A 22,585-nucleotide genomic window follows, 5' to 3' on the forward strand; every position below is an offset into this window, starting at 1 on the left:
TTTGTCCCATATCACTAAGTTCTAATTTTAAACTGAATATAATGAGGATGTTACACATTCCAAAGTAACCAGTTTGGAGTGATTTTTAAGTAGAATCATGTACTTTAATAAAGCAACAACACTATATAGTCCACTAGAATACAGGTAGAATTTAGGTATTTGTACTCTCCTTCGTTAGCAAAAACGAAAACCAAGCAAGCAAGCAAACAGAAAAACCCTTGGAGACTGTGGTAGTCTATTGTCACATAATTAGCCTTAATTAAAATCCTATAGTTGCATCACTTGTGTATCAAGACTGAATGTCACAGTTGGGTTCGAGATAAAATACACTCCTTGAGGCCAAGACTTTAGAGACATTATCTGTTTAATAAATATGATTGTAAAAGCAATAAACAAGAGCAATTATACATTACACTACATAGTATTTAACAAAAAAATACATCAAAAAAGTCATTTGAAAATTAGAAGTAGTTCCGATACTATAAGAAAACTTTCTTTTTCTTTTTTTTTTTTTTTTAAATTGGCTTCCTATAAAAATAAGTTGGCAAATGAGGGATTTCAATGCTCAGTTGGAATCCTGGAAAACACAGAACAGCTGCCAAACACCCCATTGCTCTCAAAGTTGCTGTTTGGAACTTCTGAAAAAAAAAGCAAGGCAAACCTCTGCATTTTGGACAGTGAATCCAATTAGGAATAAGGCGAAGGAGAAAATGTTGGCTGGGTATTTCAGGGTAGAGCATGCACAGTTTGCCCTCTGGGAGTTTTGGAAAACATCACAATATCAGATTTTTAGCTTGCCCTGAATTTTCCCTTCCACGCCCATCCCTCGCCACTCACTCCTCTGGCCCACCAAACTCCTCACTGTGTTTGCACCTGCTGTTAGTGAGTAGGTAGGCACTTGGGTCCCTCCCATTTGTAGGCTCTCATTACTATGTTCTCTTTGGGATTGAGCTGGAATGGCAGGGTGCAGTGGTTCCCAAACTTCTGTGTGCATCACAATAACCTGAAGCACTGGTAAAAACAGACTACTGGGCCCCATAGCCCCTCAGAGTTTCTGATTCAGTAGGACTTCAGTAGGGGGACCCCAAATTTCTAATAACTCTGAGGTGATGCTGATTCTGCTGGTCCAGGTACCACACTTTGAGAACCATAGAGCTAGATTGTAAGAACAATGAGGTCCCCTCTGAGCAGTACCTAGCCTCACTAATCTCCTACAGGTGGGAGGGAGCTTGGAGGAGAGGCACATGAGGACCCTGGAGATGCTCACTAGAGAGCTGGCCATCTGTGATCACTTTCCAAAATGCCAGGCATCTCATGTCTACCTCGATTTTTACTTAGGACTTGCAAGCCCATCCTTCCCTATGTTTTCTCACATAGTCTTTTCATGTATCCCTTCAACGAGTGGTTTTCTTAATACCTACTCTAGGCAAGGCACTGTGCTAGATTCAGAGGGTTTTTCCATTTCTCATAATTTTCCGATTAAAATTACTTGAACTGCAACTCCAAGGACCCCCTGTGCTGTTTTGAGGGAGCCTCTTTTGGTTTCCCAACATTTTGTCTTCCAGATTAAACTTGGGCGGCTCCAACTGAAGCGGATCGATGAGGATGTGTCCTATGGGATAGGAAGCCTGGCAGGTTGGGGATCAATTGAGTTCTACAAACAGATGGTTGCCGCAGGCATAATCCATTTCCCAGATCCACACTGGGCATCCTCAATCACAAAAACTTCTGCTTGGTTAACTTCTGACTGCAGCTTTGTCACTCTTCTCCTGCCCAGCTACATAAGGGCAGGGCTCCTCAAGACCTTTGGGACACCCCCATTATCACTGGGACCCTGTTATAAACTGTTACTGGCCTGGGAACATGGCCAAGAAGGAGGCTGCTCCCTCTGAGTGGTTTTTCAAAACTGCTTTCTACTATATTTTAGAGTGGGCTTTACCCAACTCATAATCCTTCAAGGGCTTCTGCTGGACATGCTTCTGTGTCATTCTTTCTCTGGTGCTTCTTTCATTATTGCCCTGGGCAAACAGGGATTTTTCATGCCTTGAGTCATTCTGTTTTAGTTAGACATCTACCTCCTCCCCTTGAAGCTTATTAATTTTTCCTTTGCCAATACTACGATACTCAGAGATCAGAGATCACACATGTGAAATGTCTGGGTTCCTTCATAACCAAAATTGCATCCTTATGTAAGACAAGACCTCCATATGTTCTCAGACTTTTTGACACTCTTCAATATTAAATCCATTAACCTGCTTCTTCTTCTCGTTAAAATCAGTTTTATTTTACAAATAGTTTTACTCTACGGTGAGAGAACAAATACTGGGTAATAGCAACCATTACAGAAGGAAACTGCCCTGCCACACAGTAACATGTCAAAACATTTCTCGCGAGAATATTCTGGAATCTGCACACGAGAGATTTTTGTTAAGGTGTGAGAATACCACTACGCATCTGTCTGCTTTCTTTTCCAGTGTACGTGGCCAGGTCTGAATTGTTTTGCATGTATCAACTCTTTCACAAACATTGAATGTTTCCAGGTGAGAAAAGGCAAGGCTATTTGCAAGAGGCAGGTTCTCCAGGAGGAGACAAAGGGTACATGGAGCTGAACCCTGCAGGGCAGGACAGCCTGGTCAGTGTGTAGGGAAGCTGGCATGCTGACGGATCAGAAATTTGAATGTGACAAGGGCAAGGTTGGCAGGCGCCAGGCCAGTATTTAGGAAATACCGAGGTTCGTGTCCAGAATCTTGCAACATGTTTGGGAAGAAAAAAGTAGGGGGGCTTGAAAGACCACTTGGAAACTGGAAGGAAGAGGTACAAAGACATCAAGAGGTCATGATCACACATGGATAGCAAACACATGGGGAGGCCAGATGACGGGTAACTGGGATTCTCTTTTCTATGTTGGTTGGGGTGAGAGTAGGGAAGCTGCAATGGAAAGCCTGGGTGAGGGAAAGGTCCATTTCTCACATGCCTGCCCCCTGCCTGCCTGCATCACTCTGCCTGAGTATATGGAACTTCAACTCGCTTCTTCATCCCTGTGGCCATACAGAATGCAAAAAAGCAGCCTTGTGGTCACCGCTGGCCCACAGAGCTACCAGAGATAACTGAGAACAGAAAAATGGCAGTAAGGAAAGTGGAACAGAGAAACAGCTCAGGGTTTCACACTCCTGTGCATGTCTTTGTGTCTTATGAAAGGGGCTGGGGTGGCTAATCCACCCGTCAGCCCGTAGAGCTAAAATAGCTGTTAAATCTAGAGCCAAGAATATTTCCAAAAACACATGCAGATTTCCTTGGCCTCTATACGTTATGAATGTTCTACAAACACGACCGATCAGAAAAGAGAGGGAGAAAGGGGGAGGGGAGTGTTTTTTCCATTAAAATAGAGCACCTGTACACTGCCCCTCCAAGCATGTTCTCAAGGTATTGTCCACATGCACAGGCTTAAAGCTAAAAACCCTTGTTGTCTGTGTCTGAAGAATTAAAAAGTCCCGATGCAGTGAGTGTTTGTTTGTTTGTTTGTTTGGATTTTGATTGTTTTTATTTTATTTTTTTTGTTTGTTTTTGTTTTTACTGGCGTCCTCCATTCAAACATTTACATAGGTAGGGATTTCTTTTGTGCTTTGATTCTCAGCAACTATGGAAATACTTCCTGGCAAAATAGGAAACAGAACAACAAAGGAAAGAAAAAAAAACATAAAGTTAGTGGTCATGAAGGATGGTGCACTTGACAAGAGCGAAATTCTTTCCTGATCGGCAGGTCGCCTGTAGCCTTTGGGGGTTTTCCTTAAATTGCAAATTGCGCCCCAGCAGATCCCCGCTTTGGCGTTGAAGGCGGAGTGGCGTGTCTTGCTCTTTGCAATCGGAGAGATGAGTCACCAGGTTGAGTAGAAGGGGAGGGAGGGGAGGGTAAAGCTACTCTCCTAAGAGAAAACGTGTAACACTTACTCACTTAATGACACTGGAAATGGGAAGGTGTCAGAGACTGTGCAGTGTGCTGCCGGACGCTCCTGGCGAAGGAGGGATCGCCACTTTAATAAAGTCAACGGCGCTGTGCTTCATACCCCGTGGAAATGGGATTGAAAACCAAATGACCCACAAAAATGCGCTTACAAGCTTTAGAAGTAAATAGACAGGGTGAATGCTTCTCTGGACTTAAAGACAGAAAAGCCTTTTTCTCCTGAACCTAAAGCAATTACACACTTATCACCCTGTCTCCCCAAATAAAAGAAAGCACGCTCTGAAAACTGGACCCCAGTTGTGGCCACAGTTGTTATTATTACTTCTGATACAAGCCAGTCACTGCACTGAAAATTTCCCCAATACAGCCAAGAACTTTTCCCCCATCCATTTAAAGAGAGGGCTATGTTTCCACTTAGGTGCTCATTTCGTTTTCTAAGTAGCAGATACAAAATCCTAGGCAATGAATGGCCTTCTCGAAGGTTTGGTATTCTGACATTAGAGGGAGGCATGAATGGTTAAATAATAATTTATCCACCCTGGGCAACAATACAGGATCTAGATGGCAATATTACAAGGTCAACTCCTGATTCCTGATGCCAACTCCTGATTCCTGGCAAGCCATGGATCCCAATGGTGGTTCCATGGGTTTGTCGACCTCCCTTGGCAAGTTTCCTCTGCCACAAATAGTAGGGTTCTAGACCTAGCTGTTGGGATTCCCATGCTTAATTCATAGGCAGAGAGACAGAGCTCTACTGATATAGAGTAAGGTCCATTTTAAGACTTCTGATAGGGGACAGGTAAAAATGAGGAAAAAATCTGCTGATCTGCTCTGTAACAGTCTAGCCCTCCAGTGGTCTCTTTCAGGAAACGTCACTCCTGGAATGTTCTACAAATTTTATGCCTCTTGTCCTCAGAATTCCCAGGTTCCATGTTTCCTGGAGGACAGTTTTTAGATGACTGCCAAATTAAAAAGAAAAAAAAAAAAAAACCAAACAAACAAAAACCCAGGGTCATCAGCCTGGTCCTCCTCTATCATGTCACTTCTCTACAAGTATTCTGGAGTAATTTCTCCTCCTTAGAGTTGTCTCTAGGTGAGGCTGTCCTGTCTTACCCTGTCACTCCATAGCCTGCTCCTCACAAGCTGCCTGGCCCTCCAGATGACCAGATCCAGCCTCTGAGGTCCGTCCTTCTCGTACATTGTTAGAAAAAATGCTTTGCTCTTTGCCCATGAACATTTTTGGAGCCCCATATTTAAAGGAAAAGTTTTTGCAAAAAGAAGAATAAAGTCACAAGAGAGGGAGGGAAAAAAAAAACTACATAGGAGCAAGAAGGCTTTTGTTTTTTTCTTATTCCAATGGGAGGAAGCAGGGAAAAAGACATCTTAGCTGTTTCTCTCAGGAATGTTAGAGCAGAAGAAAGTGGTTACGTCAAGCCAGAAAGGGGTTAGGCAGAGTCAGCCATTAACTACCCAGGCTGAACAGCTGAGGGCTACTGGGAGTCATTTACCTAGGAGCTGGGAATCCACCTTCTCATCTATCAGTTGGCCAGGCCTCCTGAGTTCAGTCTGAGGGATATGGGGCCTGCTTTCAGTGGGACTGACTCGACTGACCATCTCTCGTTCTTTCTCATTTTGCATCTGGGCATAAACATTAATCCCCGGGATCTTCCTAAAACATTAACAGACAGCATCATGGCTATGCATGGGAGACGTACATCGCGGCATTTCATGCTTCTGAACCTGTCAGGGAGAAGGACAGGGGAGGGGAGACATGGACGGAAGGACACGTACCTTTTAAACTTGTAGATGACGAACACGGCCAGCCCCACAAACACCACTGAGAGCAGCATCAGCATGGCAGACCCACTGTGAGTTGGAGTGAGGTCCACCAGCGGGGCTAGGGGAGAATACAAGGCATGGTCACCGGCAGAGATGGGGGCATGCCTGGCTCTGTAAGAGGCTCACAACTCTCCCCACAGAGGCATGGTGAGTGCCAGGAAACCAGGTGGAGTCTGCACACAGATGAATGTCACACAGCTGACACGTGAGGGGGGCATCGGAGCCTGTCCTAGCCCCTAGGATGCTCCAGCTGGCCTATTTAAGAAGTGCAGTGGATGACTGGAAACACAGACCCTGGAGCCAGACTTTGGGGATTCCAGGCTGCTCTCCCACGTGCTGGCTATGGGATTCTAGGCACGTTATTTCACTCAACAGGCTTATGTGGTGAGATGAGAACAGCAGTACATCTCTCACCAGGTTTTTGTAGGGACCAGTTGAATTAATGTACGTAAAGCACTGATAACAGTACTAGACACGTATTAAGTCTTCTGTAAGTTCCACAGTTTATTACTACTGCTGCTATTATTTTTAATCAACACCTATAAGACTATAATTACTATACTTTCCTATACTCTAGAATGCAAGCTTTCCTCGCACTAAGCAATGCACATCCCCAGAAAAAACAACAGGGAGATTTTTATGAATTATCCCCACCCCCCTCTGTCTCTGCAACCATCATGTGAGACAAAGAACTAGAGAGTAATGGAGCATCCTTATCTCTTCTGCACACAGGAAACTGATGGCTAAGTGAGTATTTCACAAAATCAGCCACTGTGATGCAGGCAGAGGGGTGTATGATTCAGGGTCGTCTGTAGAACTTCCCAAAGCCCTGACAGCTCATACCAGGAAAGACCAGCCTCTCAGATGCAGTGAGTTCTCCTCTTGGACCAAACAGATGCATTTGCATCCACAAAAGTCCTCCAGCCCTGAGTTTGCTCTCAGAGCATCTCTCTCTCAACCTCCAAGTCCTCTGCAATCTTAGGGTCAAATCTGTTCGTGCTTTAAGGGCTTTGTTTGCAATTAATTTTCAATCTCTCAAAAACTGACATTTTGCAAATATAGCGTAGCTCAAGCATAAAAGCCAAACCGCATGCACACCTTAGAAGCCTGGATGCTGACCTTTATCTTCCATCATTTAAGTCAAGTCTGGTAGTCAGAAATGTGGGTGACCTTCAAGCACCATTTCCCGTGGCTTTTCTCTGTTGGGAGCCAAGAAGGCAACCTTCTCATCACCCTGGTACAAAGGTTCAGGAATGGGGACTGTATACTGACATTCTCCAACAAGACGCGAGGAAGCCTCTGCTCTGTCTGGTTATTGTACGATTGAGTTCCAGCCACTCAGCGCTACTGAAAAGCCATGTTCCGGACACCAAATCGTTTTGGTGGGAAACACAGGTCAGGCCCTCTTTCTCAGAAAACAGGTTTAGTTGTTGTAGTAGAATCAGCTTTTAGGAAGCAGGCAAATTAAGCAACCCCTGTGATTCTCTCTCCTGTGTAAGTCGAGCAGCGCTTGTGCTTGTGGTGCCCGTGGGTGAGTCTGTGTGTGAGGAGGCTGTGGTGAGACAGCCAAGGCCAAGGTGCTTCCGGGTCAAAATGAGAACATGAAAGTGTCTTTCATTCACTGAGGCAAACACAGTGCCATCAGCAAAGGAGTCCGGAAACACTTGGGAACACACACCAGAATTGGCAGGCTGTCCCTGGAGAAGAGGCCACCTTTTGTTTTTCATGGACATTATCACGACTGACTCGCACAAATGGAAGGCGGGGCCAGTGTGACCTCTGCTGAACAGAAAAGAACAGTGAGGCTCTCACTGGTTCATGTCGTTCCAAAGGACACAGAACCAGGAAGTGGAAGTACTAAGCCTTAAACCCGAGCCCCATCCCAAACACACACCTGGGGCAAATTTCAGCAGAAGATACCAGAAATTTAAAAACATACTTCTGTCTATATACCAAGAACTGTATCTTCTATATATCTATGGAAGAACTACAGTGTGAGAAGCAAATTAAGTGGCTCCAGATAAAATATTATCAAGCCTTAACAGGGCCAATTAGAATCACAGAGCATGCACTCTTACACTTGGGTGACATATATATGTTCATACATATGGCATGTGTGTGCACGCGTGCATGGTACATGTGCATAGAGAAACGTGCCCAGCACCTGGCTTCAACACACACCAATCCACAGACATTATTTTATTTTTCCCCATCTAGTCCCGACAACCTCAACTGTTGGGTTATTCTGAAGCAAATCTTAGCTATCATATAATTCCATCTGTAACTCTCAAAGAGAAGGTCTTGCTCTGTCTTGACATTATCACAACCGTGTCATCACACACAAGGAAATAAAAGTGGGAAGATACTTTATAGGTAATCCTCTAATGCAAACCCTTAGCTTGACAGGGAACACATGCAGGTTCAGGGAGGGGTCTCTGTTTAAGACGGTTTAGAGGCAGGTTAGCTGTATGAGGAAACTTCTCCTTCCTAGCTGCATGTTTTTTCAAAAGCAGCAGAGATCAGTGCTATGCAGTTACCAGGAAGGATACTGGTAACTGCTTGAAAGGGCTGGCATTTGGAATAAATGGAAAAGTAAAGAGAGGAAATTGCTTCGGCCAGGCTCTCGCTAGCAGAGAAAGTGTGCGTGCGCACACACACATGCATACACACACACACGCGCGCGCAGGCGCGTGCACTCCCTTCCCTTCCTCATCGTCTGTCTCCACATCACAGGCTTAAATCATTCAATTCCAAATCATTCCTCATTAAATCATCATTTGTAAATAAGCAGCAATAGCACTGGTAAGTAATTAGCAAAGTATTTTGGGAAAATGAACTTCTGTAATCTGAGTTCTAAAGTGCATGCTGTCTGCTGCCCCCATCTCTGCATCACTTAGCAGCATGCGGGTGGGGGGGTGAGGCAGCAGCAGGCAGAGCAGGGAGAGACTGGACGCCACTGCCCTCTGTGTTCCGTGGCGCTCCTTGCTGACCTGGCCCGGGATATAAACGGGCCTATTACTGCCGCACAACAGCAGCTGCATTATCTCAGTTTGCCTAACACTTAGGTGCATGTGTGTGTGTTCTGCTGAGGAATGAAAACTTGTGATAAATGGGTTTTAGTTTGTTGTGTGGAATTAGCATAAATTAATCCCTCTCCAGTTGCAGCCTAAACAAGGTAGAAAAGGGAAAGAACGTGCTGAGCAGTTTATTTGCCATTATCCACACACAGAGTAAAAGCAGGGACATGTCTCTTCTGTAAGTGAGTCCACATTTTCTAAGCCTGGGTGCTGGCTCACATTGTTTCTGAAATCCTGCAAGGACTCAGAAGTGCACCGAATTATGTTCTATTCATGAGGACCTAGGCTGATTATAGTAATGGCATTGCTTATGAGGATAACAAGTCTTCCTGTGAAAAGTGAACGATGTATATAGGGTGTGCTGAATAAATGGTCATGGCCTGTGTGCATGAAAGCAACTTCAAAACTCCATGTCTGGGGTGAAGAAATTGATTATAGTCCCTTTTTGGTACCAGGTTCTGAGTCTGCCACTTCTGGGCTTAAGTGACTTACCCTGAACCTCAATGCCATCATCTACATAATGGAGCTAAAACTAAGTGCTTGTTTTAGAAAGTTGTGAGGATAAACCAAGACGGAATTTTTATAGCACTTGGCATAATACCCAGCACATAGTACACGCTCAATGTTTGTAACACTGTCCTGTCTTTGCTATTGTATCCCGAAAGGGTCTTCTATAGAAAACAAGCCCCGATGGATGATGGAATTAACCGTGTTAGATAATTCTGAAAATTCCCCATCTTAGAAATTTGCAATGCTCATCAGTAATTAAACTTTCACAGCAGTCCTGCAGGAAAGAAACTCATTGAACTCTACCATAGTGTTTCCCAAAATCATATGGCCAAAGACCCTTTGCAGACCTAGGTCCCATGCAACATACTTGAGGAAGAGCTTCATATTGGGTACCACCTCCCCCTTTGCTACAGGCTTGCCCCTTTGTTTGGTCTATTTCCATGCTGTAAATATGGTGCCATCCGCCGGTGAAGCAGTGCTAGAAATCCTTAGTGCTGTCTGTACTCTCGTCCTAGCAAAGGGACTTTCTTGGAGAACTCCTACCTGCACTCTGACCCTAAAACCCTGAACTACATTTTAAATTCATTTGTACATTTCTAATGCAGGACTTAGTGCTGTCAAGAAACTCACAAAAGCAAGTTTGCCAAGCTTTGATTTTCTTTTTGACTCTCCTGCCTCCAAAGCAGACCTGAGCTGAGCTTTAGTAACATGCCCGGATATCATGAAATCCACGTGATCTGAAATCTCTTTTTCAGAAATTAAGGTGATATGGAAATGGTACAAAGATAATATAGACTGCAGAAAGAGCAACAGGTTTTCATTTACAAAAACACTTTTTGTTTCTGTCAGTTCAAATCCAAACCCAATTGAGAGCCATAAGGACTGCCATACTGTAATGAGATAAAGCCACAATCCTGGAGGCCTAATGGCCAGATTGTGTGAGAATTCCAGGGAAGGCACTAATGCCTTCACAATGTGAAGCATTGCTACTATTTTTAAATTGAAGATAGTCTTCAGGAACGTCCAGCCATAGAGTTTAGGTCACTTGGACACGTAAGGACAACTATGGGTGACTCAAAGACAAAACTTATCACTGTAGTTGACAGACAAGAAGAGAAAGGTGTATTTTCGTTTTCTAGGGTTGAAAGTTCCAGGTTTGAAAATCTTGCTTACTTTGTAAAGTGTTTCTCAAAGTATAAATTTATAGACCACCCGAATCAGAATCACCTGGAGAATGTGTGAAAATGCAGTGCCCTAGGCTTCACCTGAGAAAAGAAAAATCCGTATGTCTTTGAGAATCGATCTCAGAAAACTATATGCAACATGCTACACAGGTCACTGTTGTGCACAACAGTTTGAGAATACTGCATGCAAGGTCCCACCTACTATCACTCATAAAACATCCAGTCCTTATCTTTAGACTGTGCCTGACCTTTACATTCTCTGGGTCACTAAAATAAGACAAAATAAAAGACATACCCCTTGATTGCTAAAAGTAGCTTAACCTCATTGTAACTTTGGGAGAGCTTGTTAAACTACCTAAAAGCATTTCCAATCTCCCCTAAGAGAGTGGGCAGCCTTGTGGAGATTGGCTGTATTGCTGGATGAATTCTCTACCCATCTTTGTATCCAAGCCCTCTGCAATTTGAGTTTGAAGCTTTTCATAACAAGAGGTGAAATCTGTTTCCTCACGCCTTGAATCGGGGCTAGTACTACAACATGATATGGCCATGGAATGAATTGGGAGTGAAAGTGTGTCAATGTGAGCTTCAAGGACCCTGCACTTTTCCTCTATCTCTTGGAATCCTGTCATTGTCATGTATAAACACATCTAGAGTAGCCTGATGAAGCATGACAGATCACATTGATGAGAACTTAGTTCTAGAGCAGCCTACAGCCAGCAGACCTGGCACATGGGGCAGCCCAGCTAAGACCAGTAGAACTCCCTCCCCAATGATCTGTAGCTGATTGCAGACACACAATGAGACAAAACCAGGACCACCAAAATGATCCACAGACTCAACAGCAATAATAGATGCTCACTGTTAAGCCACTGAATTTCTGGGTGATTTGTTACGCAGTGATAGCTTACTAATACCTTCTCTCTTGAAAATTCCTCTCTACTGGTTAAACACCCAATTAGTAATTCTTTTTTTTTTAATTTTAATGTTTATTTATGTCTGAGAGACAGAGAGAGACAGAGTGTGAGCAGGTGAGGGGCAGAGAGAGGGAGACACAGAATCTGAAGCAGGCTCCAGGCTCCAAGCTGTCAGCACAGAGCCCGACGCGGGGCTCGAACTCACAAACTGTGAGATCGTGACCTGAGTGAAGTCAGACGCTTAACCGACTGAGCCACCCAGGCACCCCACCAATTAGCAATTCTTATGTTTGGGCTCTACATTACCCAATTCTTGCCATGGAACTCTGCTCCCATGGGCAGACTGGTGGCACATAAGATAACCATAACTATTCTCTTCTAAACCAGAACACTTTACTGATGAAAAGGAGTGCTCTTAAAGCTTATGCACACACTACAGATACAACCCAGAGTACTCCTGTTCACCTCTAGGTAGAAGAAACTTAGTGTCTAAAAGGTAGCTTGTCCTAAGTCTGGTGTCTTCTCTGTATTTTATGTGTTCTCCTGCCTTCCATCTCATGCCAATCTCTCTGGACTATGTGCCTTGCCTTCCCTTTGGGGAACTGTGTCTACTGCATCCTAACTATTATTTCTATTTCCAACCTGATGCATATTTGTACCCTGTATCTGAACTGTTCGTATGATCCCTCCCCCTGACAATTTTCCACCTAAGAGTTTCTAGAAACATCCTCAGGCCAGGCCAACTCAGGCCAGTTACCATGTAGACATTTAAGGCTTTTTTATTTTTCTTTCTTTCTTTCTTTCTTTCTTTCTTTCTTTCTTTCTTTCTTTCTTTCTTTCTTTCTTTCTTTCTTTCTTTCTTTTCTCCTTCTCCTTCTCCTTCTCCTTCTCCTTCTCCTTCTCCTTCTCCTTCTCCTTCTCCTTCTCCTTCTCCTTCTCCTTCTCCTTCTCCTTCTCCTTCTCCTTCTCCTTCTCCTTCTCCTTCTCCTTCTCCTTCTTTTTATGGGGCCAGAAACATCTCAGGAAAATATGGTGAAGAAAGAATCTATTAGAAGCTAAAGAGCAACCTCAATGCTGGCCTCTGATATATTTATGAAAATAACACATTCATGCGATCACATTGGGGAAAGGAGTATGTTTAGATATGCTGGCACCCGTTATTACCTGCCATAAAGCCATAGTGGCTTAATAGTTGTCGAAAGCCACTGAATCCGCACGCCTGTGAAAAAGCCTAAATATTTGCAGAGGACAAAAAGCGTTTATTTGGGGGAAAAATAGAAGAAGGGAAAAATACTACTAGGATGACTTTACTCACAAAGATTTGTGAATGATAACTGTGTAGATAACAAGGCAACCGGAGACTAAAGGGATGGATGAATTTACTGGCTGTGGAAGAATTTCACTAGTACTAATTTCATCCCTAAATGGAAAATGTTATTGCAACAAATTATTTCACTTTACAGTTCAGAGCCCCACAACTCCACAATATGGCATCTGCATCCATAATGATGTGACTTAGATGATATTGTACTTTCTAAAGCTTCTCAACTGATGCTAATTCCACCTTCAAGTGGAAAGTCTCTTTCTCAATGTGAAACTGTTGCGCACAATTCACGATGTATCCTGACCTAGGCTGAAATTCTGGTTCCTTACCCCCTCCCACATTTACTCATAACATATCCAAGGGTAGCAACTGAAGCCCGGAAATATTAATTCTCTAATATCTCTGCGATAGTTATCTTTTTATTACACCTAAGAAAGAAATTGAACCAGTCAGCAGCAATGATGGAGGTCAAGATAACACAAGATAACAGTTTTATTAAAAACCCACACATATCCTTGACAAAGGACAGCTTTCCTAAACCTAAACAGCTTCAACAAGGCAACTGCTAGACAGACAGGATGGGGTGGGAGTAGTTTGTATTAAAAAAAAAAATATATATATATATATATAATATATATATATATAAAATATATATATATATATATATATATATATATATATATATATATATTTAATCTGGAATTTGAGGCTCTTCCTTTGAGCAATATTAACCTTTCACATTTTTTATCATCTGCATCCAAAACTCTGGAAGAGCAGTGACCCCGCTGGAAAGCTGAGGGTAGAAGATCACCCTAGTTCTCTAACGCATGCAAAAAATACAGTGAAATGCAGAGGCATCATTTTCTGCTCACACTAGCACATTAATAGCATCTAGATAATACAATTTGTTCAACTTTCATAAAACTCATGGCTATTCAATTACATCTGCCACTAAGATTCTAGTTCACAGTTTAATCATTTTTCAACTGCCTCTCGGCCACAGCTCTTGGCTGGCCTTTGCCATTCATCTAGATAACGGATATAGTAGATCTCAGATTCACAGACATGTTTCATTTTTCCCCCCTTCCTCCCACTGCCATCTACCCATTCTGCCAATTAGGTTGGCTCCAGATATGCGGAAAAATTAGATTTTAATGTTTATTACTGATTTCCTCCTACACTTAATATCACAGGCCTTTCTTTTTTAATGCGTGCTTCTGTTTTAGTGGATGCCCTGAGCTATAAATCAGATTTATTGCTGGCGACAGACACGCACATTCCCTTGTCATACAGATGGAGTTGTGTCTGTAAAATGCTCTATGGGAGTGGTTGCTGAGCCTGGGGAAAGACCTGGCTGTATACACATCATTTGGGGAACTTGTTAAAAATGCACATTACCAGTATCACTCCTTGGGATTTGATTTATGTGCAGGAAGACCTGAAAAATCTCTACTTTTGTGAAGCTGTCTAAATAATCAGAAAGCAGAGTTGGGTCAAGAACAGATGCTTTATAACTGGGTTTGTCTACACTGGCTTATACAGAGTCTTTCCAACCATACATGTTTCCAGGGAAGGATCAGTTCCAGCACTTCTAGCTCTTGTAGGTCCTCTCTGTGGCAGCCACACCACGTAAGTTTCAGTTTATTTGTCCAATAAGTCATTCCTGTGAGATGCAAATCATCCCCGTGGTGCTGTTGTTTGTACTGTAGTGTGAATCAATCTAGTTAGGTTTTCTGTTCTCAAATAAAATAGTACCCCTTGCTTGTTCAGCCTTTAACTTCCATTCTCATGCAGAACCTCATCTCTTCTACCTTGAAAGAATCAACACATTTTTAAGCTGTTTTCCCCCACTCGCATGGCCAAATATAATCACTGAATTTACTCATGACTGTGGGTTCTCACCACAACAAAGATACAGAGTTTGAAATAGCTTAGAAGATTTGTACCAGCAATTAGGGCTTTGATCTATCCACTGTCAGCAGACCCCTCCTACCCAGGAATCGGCTATAAGGTGGTACATTCTAGCTCTGAATTGAATGTGCAGTCTGCTCCTGGTCTCACCAGGGTATCAACCTTCTATTTCCAGCTTCCAGGTAGAGTTTTCCTCTCATCTGCTTTATGATATCAAACCCGACATGAACCACTGATCTTTGGCAACCAAAAAAGAGGCTCCTACTTCTAGGGCTCCGTCTCTATCAGATAAGTTACCATCTCTTGCCTCGTGGGTTGAAAACATCTTCTAAAATGTGTAAAAAAATGTTGTTAAAAAGAGAAAGCTTATTGACTGTTGCCCAAACTTATTATTTAAAAAAATCCTTCTTCCATCTGCCCCTTCTTTCCTTTTCCATATGCATCATACTTTGCAATTTCAAGGATGCATTATTGAGGGTTTTCTCACTAGCAAGCATGGGTGATGAACAACAAAGGTTGTAACATAAATGGAGTATCAAATAATGGCAGATTTGATTTCCCTGAATTTATCCCTCTCTCTTGCCTCTGCTCATAATTTTACCTTCAGTAGATATATCAATTAAGGATATTTAAGGATATATATCTAGATACCCCAAACCACATCAAATTATGCATCACTTTATACATAAACCACACAAAGTCACCTTGCTCTGCCTCTGCTCAACACAGCCCCTCAACCTGGCATGCTTATTTTCTCTTTGTTTTGGTGAATCCGTATTCAACCTTAAAGCTCATCTTTATTGAACCTGGCTGCTGCATGGAATATTTTTCATCTTCTTTATTTAGAATTAGTAAAGCTTCCTGCAAATCACTGTTGTGCCTCAGGTTCAGCCAGTGTGGACTGAGTGAGGCTCCTAGCTCATCTCACATCACCAGATGAACCAAAGGTTTAAAGGACTAATTGCAAAGTAAGGCACAGTGTCGCACGAGGAATAAGGTGATAAATCTGAAATGGACCTCGCCCTTGAGTAAATTCCAAGTACGAGGGGCAATGAGAAAAACCGCTGGCATTTTAAGGATATCTTCTTAACAGCTTAACTTTGTCTTTTCATAAGCATCAACAGAGATCAAATGCTCTGCATCTGATTTGAAGCCTTCCTGTGAGTCTTACTGGAAAAACTCTCCCTGGGATGACATCGTAGCTCTTAAGATGTGGAAGAATGTAGGTAAATAAAAATAATACCAAGGAATAATAGAAGGCCAGGGTAAAACCATGGATGAGAGAAAGCTCAAGGGAGATGTCACAAAAGATGTGAAGAAGGTCTGGTTTGACAAGGTCAAGATAGTGCAGTCTAACGTGTTGACCCTGAGCTCTGCCATGAAGTGAGGCACAGTGTGACCTGGGAAACACTCCTGCCAGTGACCAGGGCAGGGAAATAGGGCTGCTACGTATACTTGGTGCAGTCTCCTTCTGGAACAGCTCTCCTGCCAGTCCTCCTCCTCCTCTCTAGGTTTCCTTAATCTGGGACACAGAACTCTAATTTTTCTTCAACTTTCTCATTTCCCACAACGTGGATATAAACAATTATAATGCCTCTTGAAGGGACATGTGACATAAGAAAAACACAAAGATGTGCTTTCCGCAGACGCTTATTGGAGAAGAGAAGGCCAGGTCTACCTCACTAGTTATTTGTTAAGAGGCAGGATGTCATGGAACAGATTCACAATCCAGTAGACTGAAGCTAAAGGTTCACTGAGGGAATGGGATATTGAATATATCTCTAGTGGTTATAAATTATTTACACATCTAATTATTTATAAAGGCAATAGTTATTGAGCACCTGATATGTGCAAGTTCTCTACTAGGTACAATGGCTACCATCATCACTAGACAAATATAGATTTAAAAAGTCCATGTGAGTTGAGAGAAGGAATAGATGATATCCTGGGTAAAAGTCTCTAGAAAGACAACCATGCAAATGTTGGCATTGATTTAAGTCTTAAAAATCAAACAGACTTAGGAGATGCAGAGAGGTGGTAGATATATTCTAGTTGAGAACAGCATGAGCAAAGGTACACTTCAGTCAAAACACCGGCGTTCTAGTCCGGTACCTGGCTTGATCGATTTCTACTCCTTTTTCCCACTCTCTGCGTTGTTGCGGAACATCATGGCCTTTGTCCACTAAACACGGCTGCTTTCATGTCTCAAAAGCCAAAGAGAGCCACTCTGGCCACGGCCCTCCCTCAACTTCTTGTTAATAGTCTCATTCTCTCCCTACTCACATGCAATTTCAAATCCCTTTTTTCCACAAAGAGAATTTCAGAAACCTAGCTGTCATGAGTGGCTGAGCTCTCAAGAGGAAGTGAAAAGAAACGGAGAAGCACAGGAGTGGCTAAGAACAAAACACGGACGGCGTTCAAAGTTTAGCTCAGTGTAGATACCAAAGCTAATGAATTCCCAGGTAGAACATGTAGGGGGAAACAGCCTAAATCCAGTCTCTAATGACATCCAGACCTAGAAGTGCTTACCTTGTGTTCCCATAAAAGCAAACAGGGAACTGAATTTGAAAAACAAAATAAGGCCAGTAAATTCCTGAAAGGAGACAGTTCTTTTTCCTTGGAGACAAACCAAATTATGCACTGCCTCTCTCACCAGCAACATACTCTGGCTCAAACATTTTTAAAAGAAGCCTGCTGAACATCTGCTGGGCAATTAATGGAATGCAGCAGTGTGCTGGAATGGTCCCTAGGAAGGTATTAGCAATCCTGCTTAGGAGACATGAAATGTTGCAAACAGTGGTCCTTTTTCCTTTTTCTTTTTTCTTCTTTTTCAATTTTTATTTCCTCCTGCCTGCAGGGGGGATGAAAGGCAGGGAAAGGGAGTGAGGTAGACATTCTGCCTCAAATACTCTTCCTCACTGTTTTGCTCTTTCCCCCAGGGACCTTCGGCTTTCTCTTCCTAGCCACCCAAACAGGAGTGTGCTAATTTCAACTTAAAGAAAGTCTTGGCAGACACAATCTGCTACTCTGTTCAAACAGTTTACAACATCGAATGGCTAGGGCTAATTTAGGAGCAATCTCCAATGGGAAACTGATCCATCACACGTTTCACTTCCTCGTCACAGTCATTAAAGAGAGCACACCTTAACCTAAATCTTGTCTTTTGCAGTCAAAGTGAGGCCAAGAGTGATGTTGCACCAGTTCTAATGCAGTGATGGGGAACACGGCCACACTCAACACAGCAAGTCTCCAACTCCGTTATTCCATCAGCCCTTGACATCCTCTTCCTTTACTCTTCAAACTGGAGCTGATTATCTACATAGAAGTCTACATCTACTCCAGTCACTGGGCCAGTCATAATTGATCAATAATGCCACTTGATCAATGTCTGGAAGTCATCCTATCAAAAGGCCCTACTCTCCAATCTAACAGAGAAGAACCCTGAATAAGCCACAGTGGTTGGAAGTCAAAGACTTCTTTACTCTCTTCCAACTACCTAGTCTAACATTGGGATTTTGCCTCGAACTACATTTTTCTTTTTTTTTTTTAAATTTTTTTTATGTTTATTTATTTTTGAGACAGAGACAGAGCATGAACAGGGGAGGGGCAGAGAGAGAGGGAGACACAGAATCTGAAACAGGCTCCAGGCTCTGAGCTGTCAGCACAGAGCCCGACACAGGGCTCGAACTCACGGACCGTGAGATCATGACCTGAGCCGAAGTCGGATGCTTAACCGACCAAGCCACCCAGGCACCCCAAACTTCATTTTTATTTTATTCTCTTAGTAATATTGCATCATATAGATCTATATTGCAGGAAGTTCTTCAAATGTCAGTGCGCTTACCTGAGCACCGGTAACATAACTTCCTTTTGCCACCACTTCTTCCCAGAGATCCACCCCCCAAATTCCCAGTGGTGGAACGAACTATAAACATTAATTGGATAAATTTTCCAGATCCTCCCAACTTTGCATTATTCCTTGCCTGCTGGAACTTACACTAGTGTAATTAACCCTCATGGTTATCAGGAATGGACTTTCTTTCCTATCTGCAACTATGAATCCCACATGGATGCTTTTGGATGCCTTTGCTATACTGGTTTCCCTTGGCCAAGCTGTGGCCAAACCAGTTTCAGCTAATCGCCCATTTCTTTGATCCCTATTTTTCAGCCTGATCCCAGCTCTACCAGTTGTCATTACAGGAAAGCCTCCTCAGGTAACATTTAAAATAAGATTTCGAATTTAGCAAAATATTCTGAACCGTCTCTGGAGTGTGATGTGATAATCAGTTAAATAAAAGTCAGGCACATAAAATAACTGCTAGAGTAGAAGCATGGGAGGAAGCAAAGGTGGAAAATGCAGGTGGCCTCCAGAGCTGAAGGAGTGGGGTTAGTTCTCTGCCTCATTTAATCGAGGACAGTCCCCTTACCAACAGAGGTCCCAGGTAAACAGTAAGGGAGGTTTTTTTTCTAATAAATGAAGCTACTCCACAGAAAAATATGTTGCTTGAAGATAGTGTTCGTTTAGAATCTGAGTAGCTGTAAAGCAAATTTTGCACTATGGGGGATGGGCTAGTTGGCCACATCCCTTCAAACCCAGAGCTCAGTGTGGAGTATGGCTCAGTTGTCTTTAACCTCTAAACCAAAAGGGAACAAGGAACTCTAGCTGTCATAGGAGAGGATGGTAAGGTTCAGTCTGCCACCTAAACAAGCTGGACTGTCTAATTAGATTGATTGGTTAATCTATTTATTTATTTTTATTAAAAAAAATAATGTTTATGCCTTTTGAGAGAGAGAGAGAGAGAGAGAGAGAGCACAAATGGGGGAGGGGCAGAGAGAGAAGGAGACACAGAATCTGAAGCAGGCTCCAGGCTCTGAGCTGTCAGCACAGAGTTCCATGAGGGGCTTGAACTCTCGAATCATGAGATCACGACCTGAGCTCAAGTCAGTAGCTTAACCGACTGAGTCACCCAGATGCCCCAATTGGTAAATCTATTGAAAACAATTTGAAGTTGTTACGTTTCAGTCATTTGAAAAATGTGTCAATGGCGTGGCTCTGATGCCACATGGGAATAAGTGCAACTGATATCCTTGTACTTTGTTTTCCAGTACAACCAGCCATGTGTAACTGCCCTGTGTCACCACCATTCACCAAAGACCACAGGTCAACCTTTTGGGAGGAAACAGCTCATCTAGATTATCAAATGCCCTGGGATAAGTTGGCAGCTTTCTTTCCTGCCTGAGGCTTAACAGTTGCTCTCACAGGTGTTACTTAATTGTTCTCGATGTTCTCACACTTTCTCATTTTCTTCATGGCATTTTCATGAGCAACACAACTCAAAAAGGGGCATTTGTTAATTTGTTCCTTGTGTGGCTTTCTCCAGTGATGGAAGCTTCATGAAGGCACAGACTCTGTCCTATGCTGAGGACATTGCTTGGATCAGAGTTGGAAGGTACTCGGTACACGCCTGTTCAATGGATGAATTAGGATGACAAGCTGGAGAATAGAAAATCCCCCTCCTCAATCCTTCTTGCTCTGAAGGGTCATCTGAAGTGATACTCTGACTCAGTTATGTCTCCATTCAATCACCTTGATGGCTTCCCAGAGCCCACCAAAGTAAGTACAAATGGCAGCCTGGCATATTTCCATACTCTACTTCCATATCTCATCCTCACAACAGTGACTTTTAAGTATTTTTTAAGGCAGTGGGATTTTTTTTTTCTAAATAAAATAGTTCATGAAACCCTAATAAAGAATAAAAAAAAATAGAATCCAAGGAGAAAACAGGCCAGTGGCCAACCTCATTGGCCTTCCTCTAGACCTAGGCACACCTCCAGAATCTCCAGACAACCAGAGAAGGGAGGTGGAAGTTGCTGTTTTATGTCCCCACTTATTCAGCATCTCCCAAACCCTGGAGACTTTCATGATCCTTCCTTGGGGCTTTGGTGCTTGAAATGATCTCTGGAAGTCAATCCTTTCTATCCATCGAGGTTCTTCCCAAAGACTACTTTCTCCGTGAAGCCTTCCTGTATCATTCTGACTACACACAATTTCTTTCTGTTTTACATTTCCTATACAACTTTGATTGTTAACAATAAAAAAAATAGAAAGAGAAACAATGGCTTACTATTATTAGTTCCAGGCACTACTCTAAGTACTTTACCCGAATTAACTTAATCCTCACACAATCCCATGGACACAGGTAAGAGTGCCACCTCTAAGCCTCAGAGATGTTAAGTCTCTTCTCAAGGTCTATATGGCAAGGAAGTGAGGGAGCCAAGATTGCAACCTATGATCTGGCTGCAAATTTGCAAAATCTAGTGCTTAAGTACACCAAGTCTCTAAGCATTTATGCATTTTACTCATTGAGATACCCCGTTACTGCCCATTTCCCAACCCCATGGCACCATCACCATTGCTGCCACCAAATTTTGTCACACCTCAATCAGATTATATGTTTTTTGAGGACAAAGACCATTTCCTATTGGCCTATGTATTCCATGGTATACCAGAACTATACTCTGTAAAAATACGTACTCAGTAAATATTAATTTATTATTAATGTGACACAAAAATATGTATTTATATACACTTGGAATTACCTGAATTATCACTGATATTTCTATATAGACTTAGCAGGAGGATCCCCCAACCACCTTTTGCAGGTGAATAGACAGAAGCTCAAGGATACTGAGATCATGCATGACCAACTTAGGGTTGATCTTGGCTATGGCCCTGTACAGCTCTTAAGTCCCGGTTATTTCTACTCACTATTCCAAAACTGAAAATAAGAAAACTCTTGATAACATAAATAACTGAAAATAAAGTTTTGCAACAAGATCAGAAAAAAGGTTATTTGTAAGGTTAACTTTATTTTTGAGACTCCTGCTGAGACAGAGCATGTCATCATTTGAGGAGTGTGTATCCAGGTGATTCCCTGACAGTTTTTGCTGGTGCCTAAGTAGAAAAGTCAACTTACTCTTACAGGTCCTCATTAGGGCAAAAATGCCAGGCAAGGGAACCTCCAAAGACTGATGCCCTATTTCTCGTTAGCAGTGGTACCACCTCGTCTTGCTAAGATGAAAGGACAGACTGGGATCCCCCTTTGCTAGAGCCACTAGCCCAAAGCCAGGGACCTGTAAACTGACCTGCTGTTAAGTGAGCCGCATGGACAAGGATTTGGACCCCAGGCTTCAGCTCAAAGTGCACCGAGTTTTGATTGAGCTTGTGGATCAGCAGTTCTGATATCTGCAAGAAGAAGTGTCAAAATGAGTGCCACCAAAACTGTCATACCAACTACATGTTAAGAGATATTTACTGTAGTTACCAAGGCATCCCATGAGTTATATAAATGAGTCTTGTATGATTTTGAATTTTTATTCCAGAATATGCAGACATAATGGTGTTTCAAGCATGACCGGAATTTATATCCAACAAAATAGGACAAATAGTAAATATAAAAATTTCTGTTCTTAAAACATTATCCTATATTCTAGAAAAAGCCATGCCCAGTTTTCGGAAAGAGCATTTGTTATACATAAAAACTTAAGTGATTTTGTACAATTTACATATTCTGGTGAGGTTTGTATTCATTTATTTTACTTTTGATAGTAGACTCCATCTCATCTGTGCTCCCTTCTCCTTCCCCCAACTGTATACTGTGGCTTTCACAGAATACTTTATGAATATGTATTGAATGGTAAATATAGTTCTGCTTAAATAATAAAAAGCACAATCTAGGTAATGCATTGGCTGATCCTTGTTTCATGCTTATGGACATCAGCTAAACAACTCCCCAGGCTGACACAGGTGTACTGGGCAGACCTATGGAGTTCTGGACCACAAAATATTTAACCCTAAAAAGAGG

General features: G+C 42.5%; 1 protein-coding gene across 5 annotated transcripts in view; it reads right to left on the minus strand.

The window, feature by feature from the left end:
- Window positions 1-518: 518 nt before the first annotated feature.
- The window catches only part of SORCS1 (sortilin related VPS10 domain containing receptor 1), a 518,222-nt gene continuing 496,155 nt past the window's right edge, over window positions 519-22,585 (minus strand). The window contains exons 24-27 of one of the 5 annotated variants that reach the window (XM_043597466.1): window positions 21,867-21,966; window positions 5,753-5,858; window positions 5,470-5,630; window positions 519-638 (exon numbers count right to left, since the gene is read on the minus strand). In XM_043597466.1, the coding sequence (XP_043453401.1) occupies window positions 559-638; window positions 5,470-5,630; window positions 5,753-5,858; window positions 21,867-21,966 (447 nt within the window). In that variant the 3' untranslated portion in view covers window positions 519-558. Of the gene's footprint in view, window positions 3,924-5,469; window positions 5,631-5,752; window positions 5,859-21,866; window positions 21,967-22,585 lie in introns of all 5 variants that reach the window. The other 4 variants (XM_043597462.1, XM_043597463.1, XM_043597465.1 and 1 more) reach the window with 4 other exon arrangements.

This window comes from Prionailurus bengalensis, chromosome D2 (genome assembly GCF_016509475.1).
Source record: "Prionailurus bengalensis isolate Pbe53 chromosome D2, Fcat_Pben_1.1_paternal_pri, whole genome shotgun sequence".
Lineage (NCBI taxonomy): Eukaryota > Metazoa > Chordata > Mammalia > Carnivora > Felidae > Prionailurus > Prionailurus bengalensis.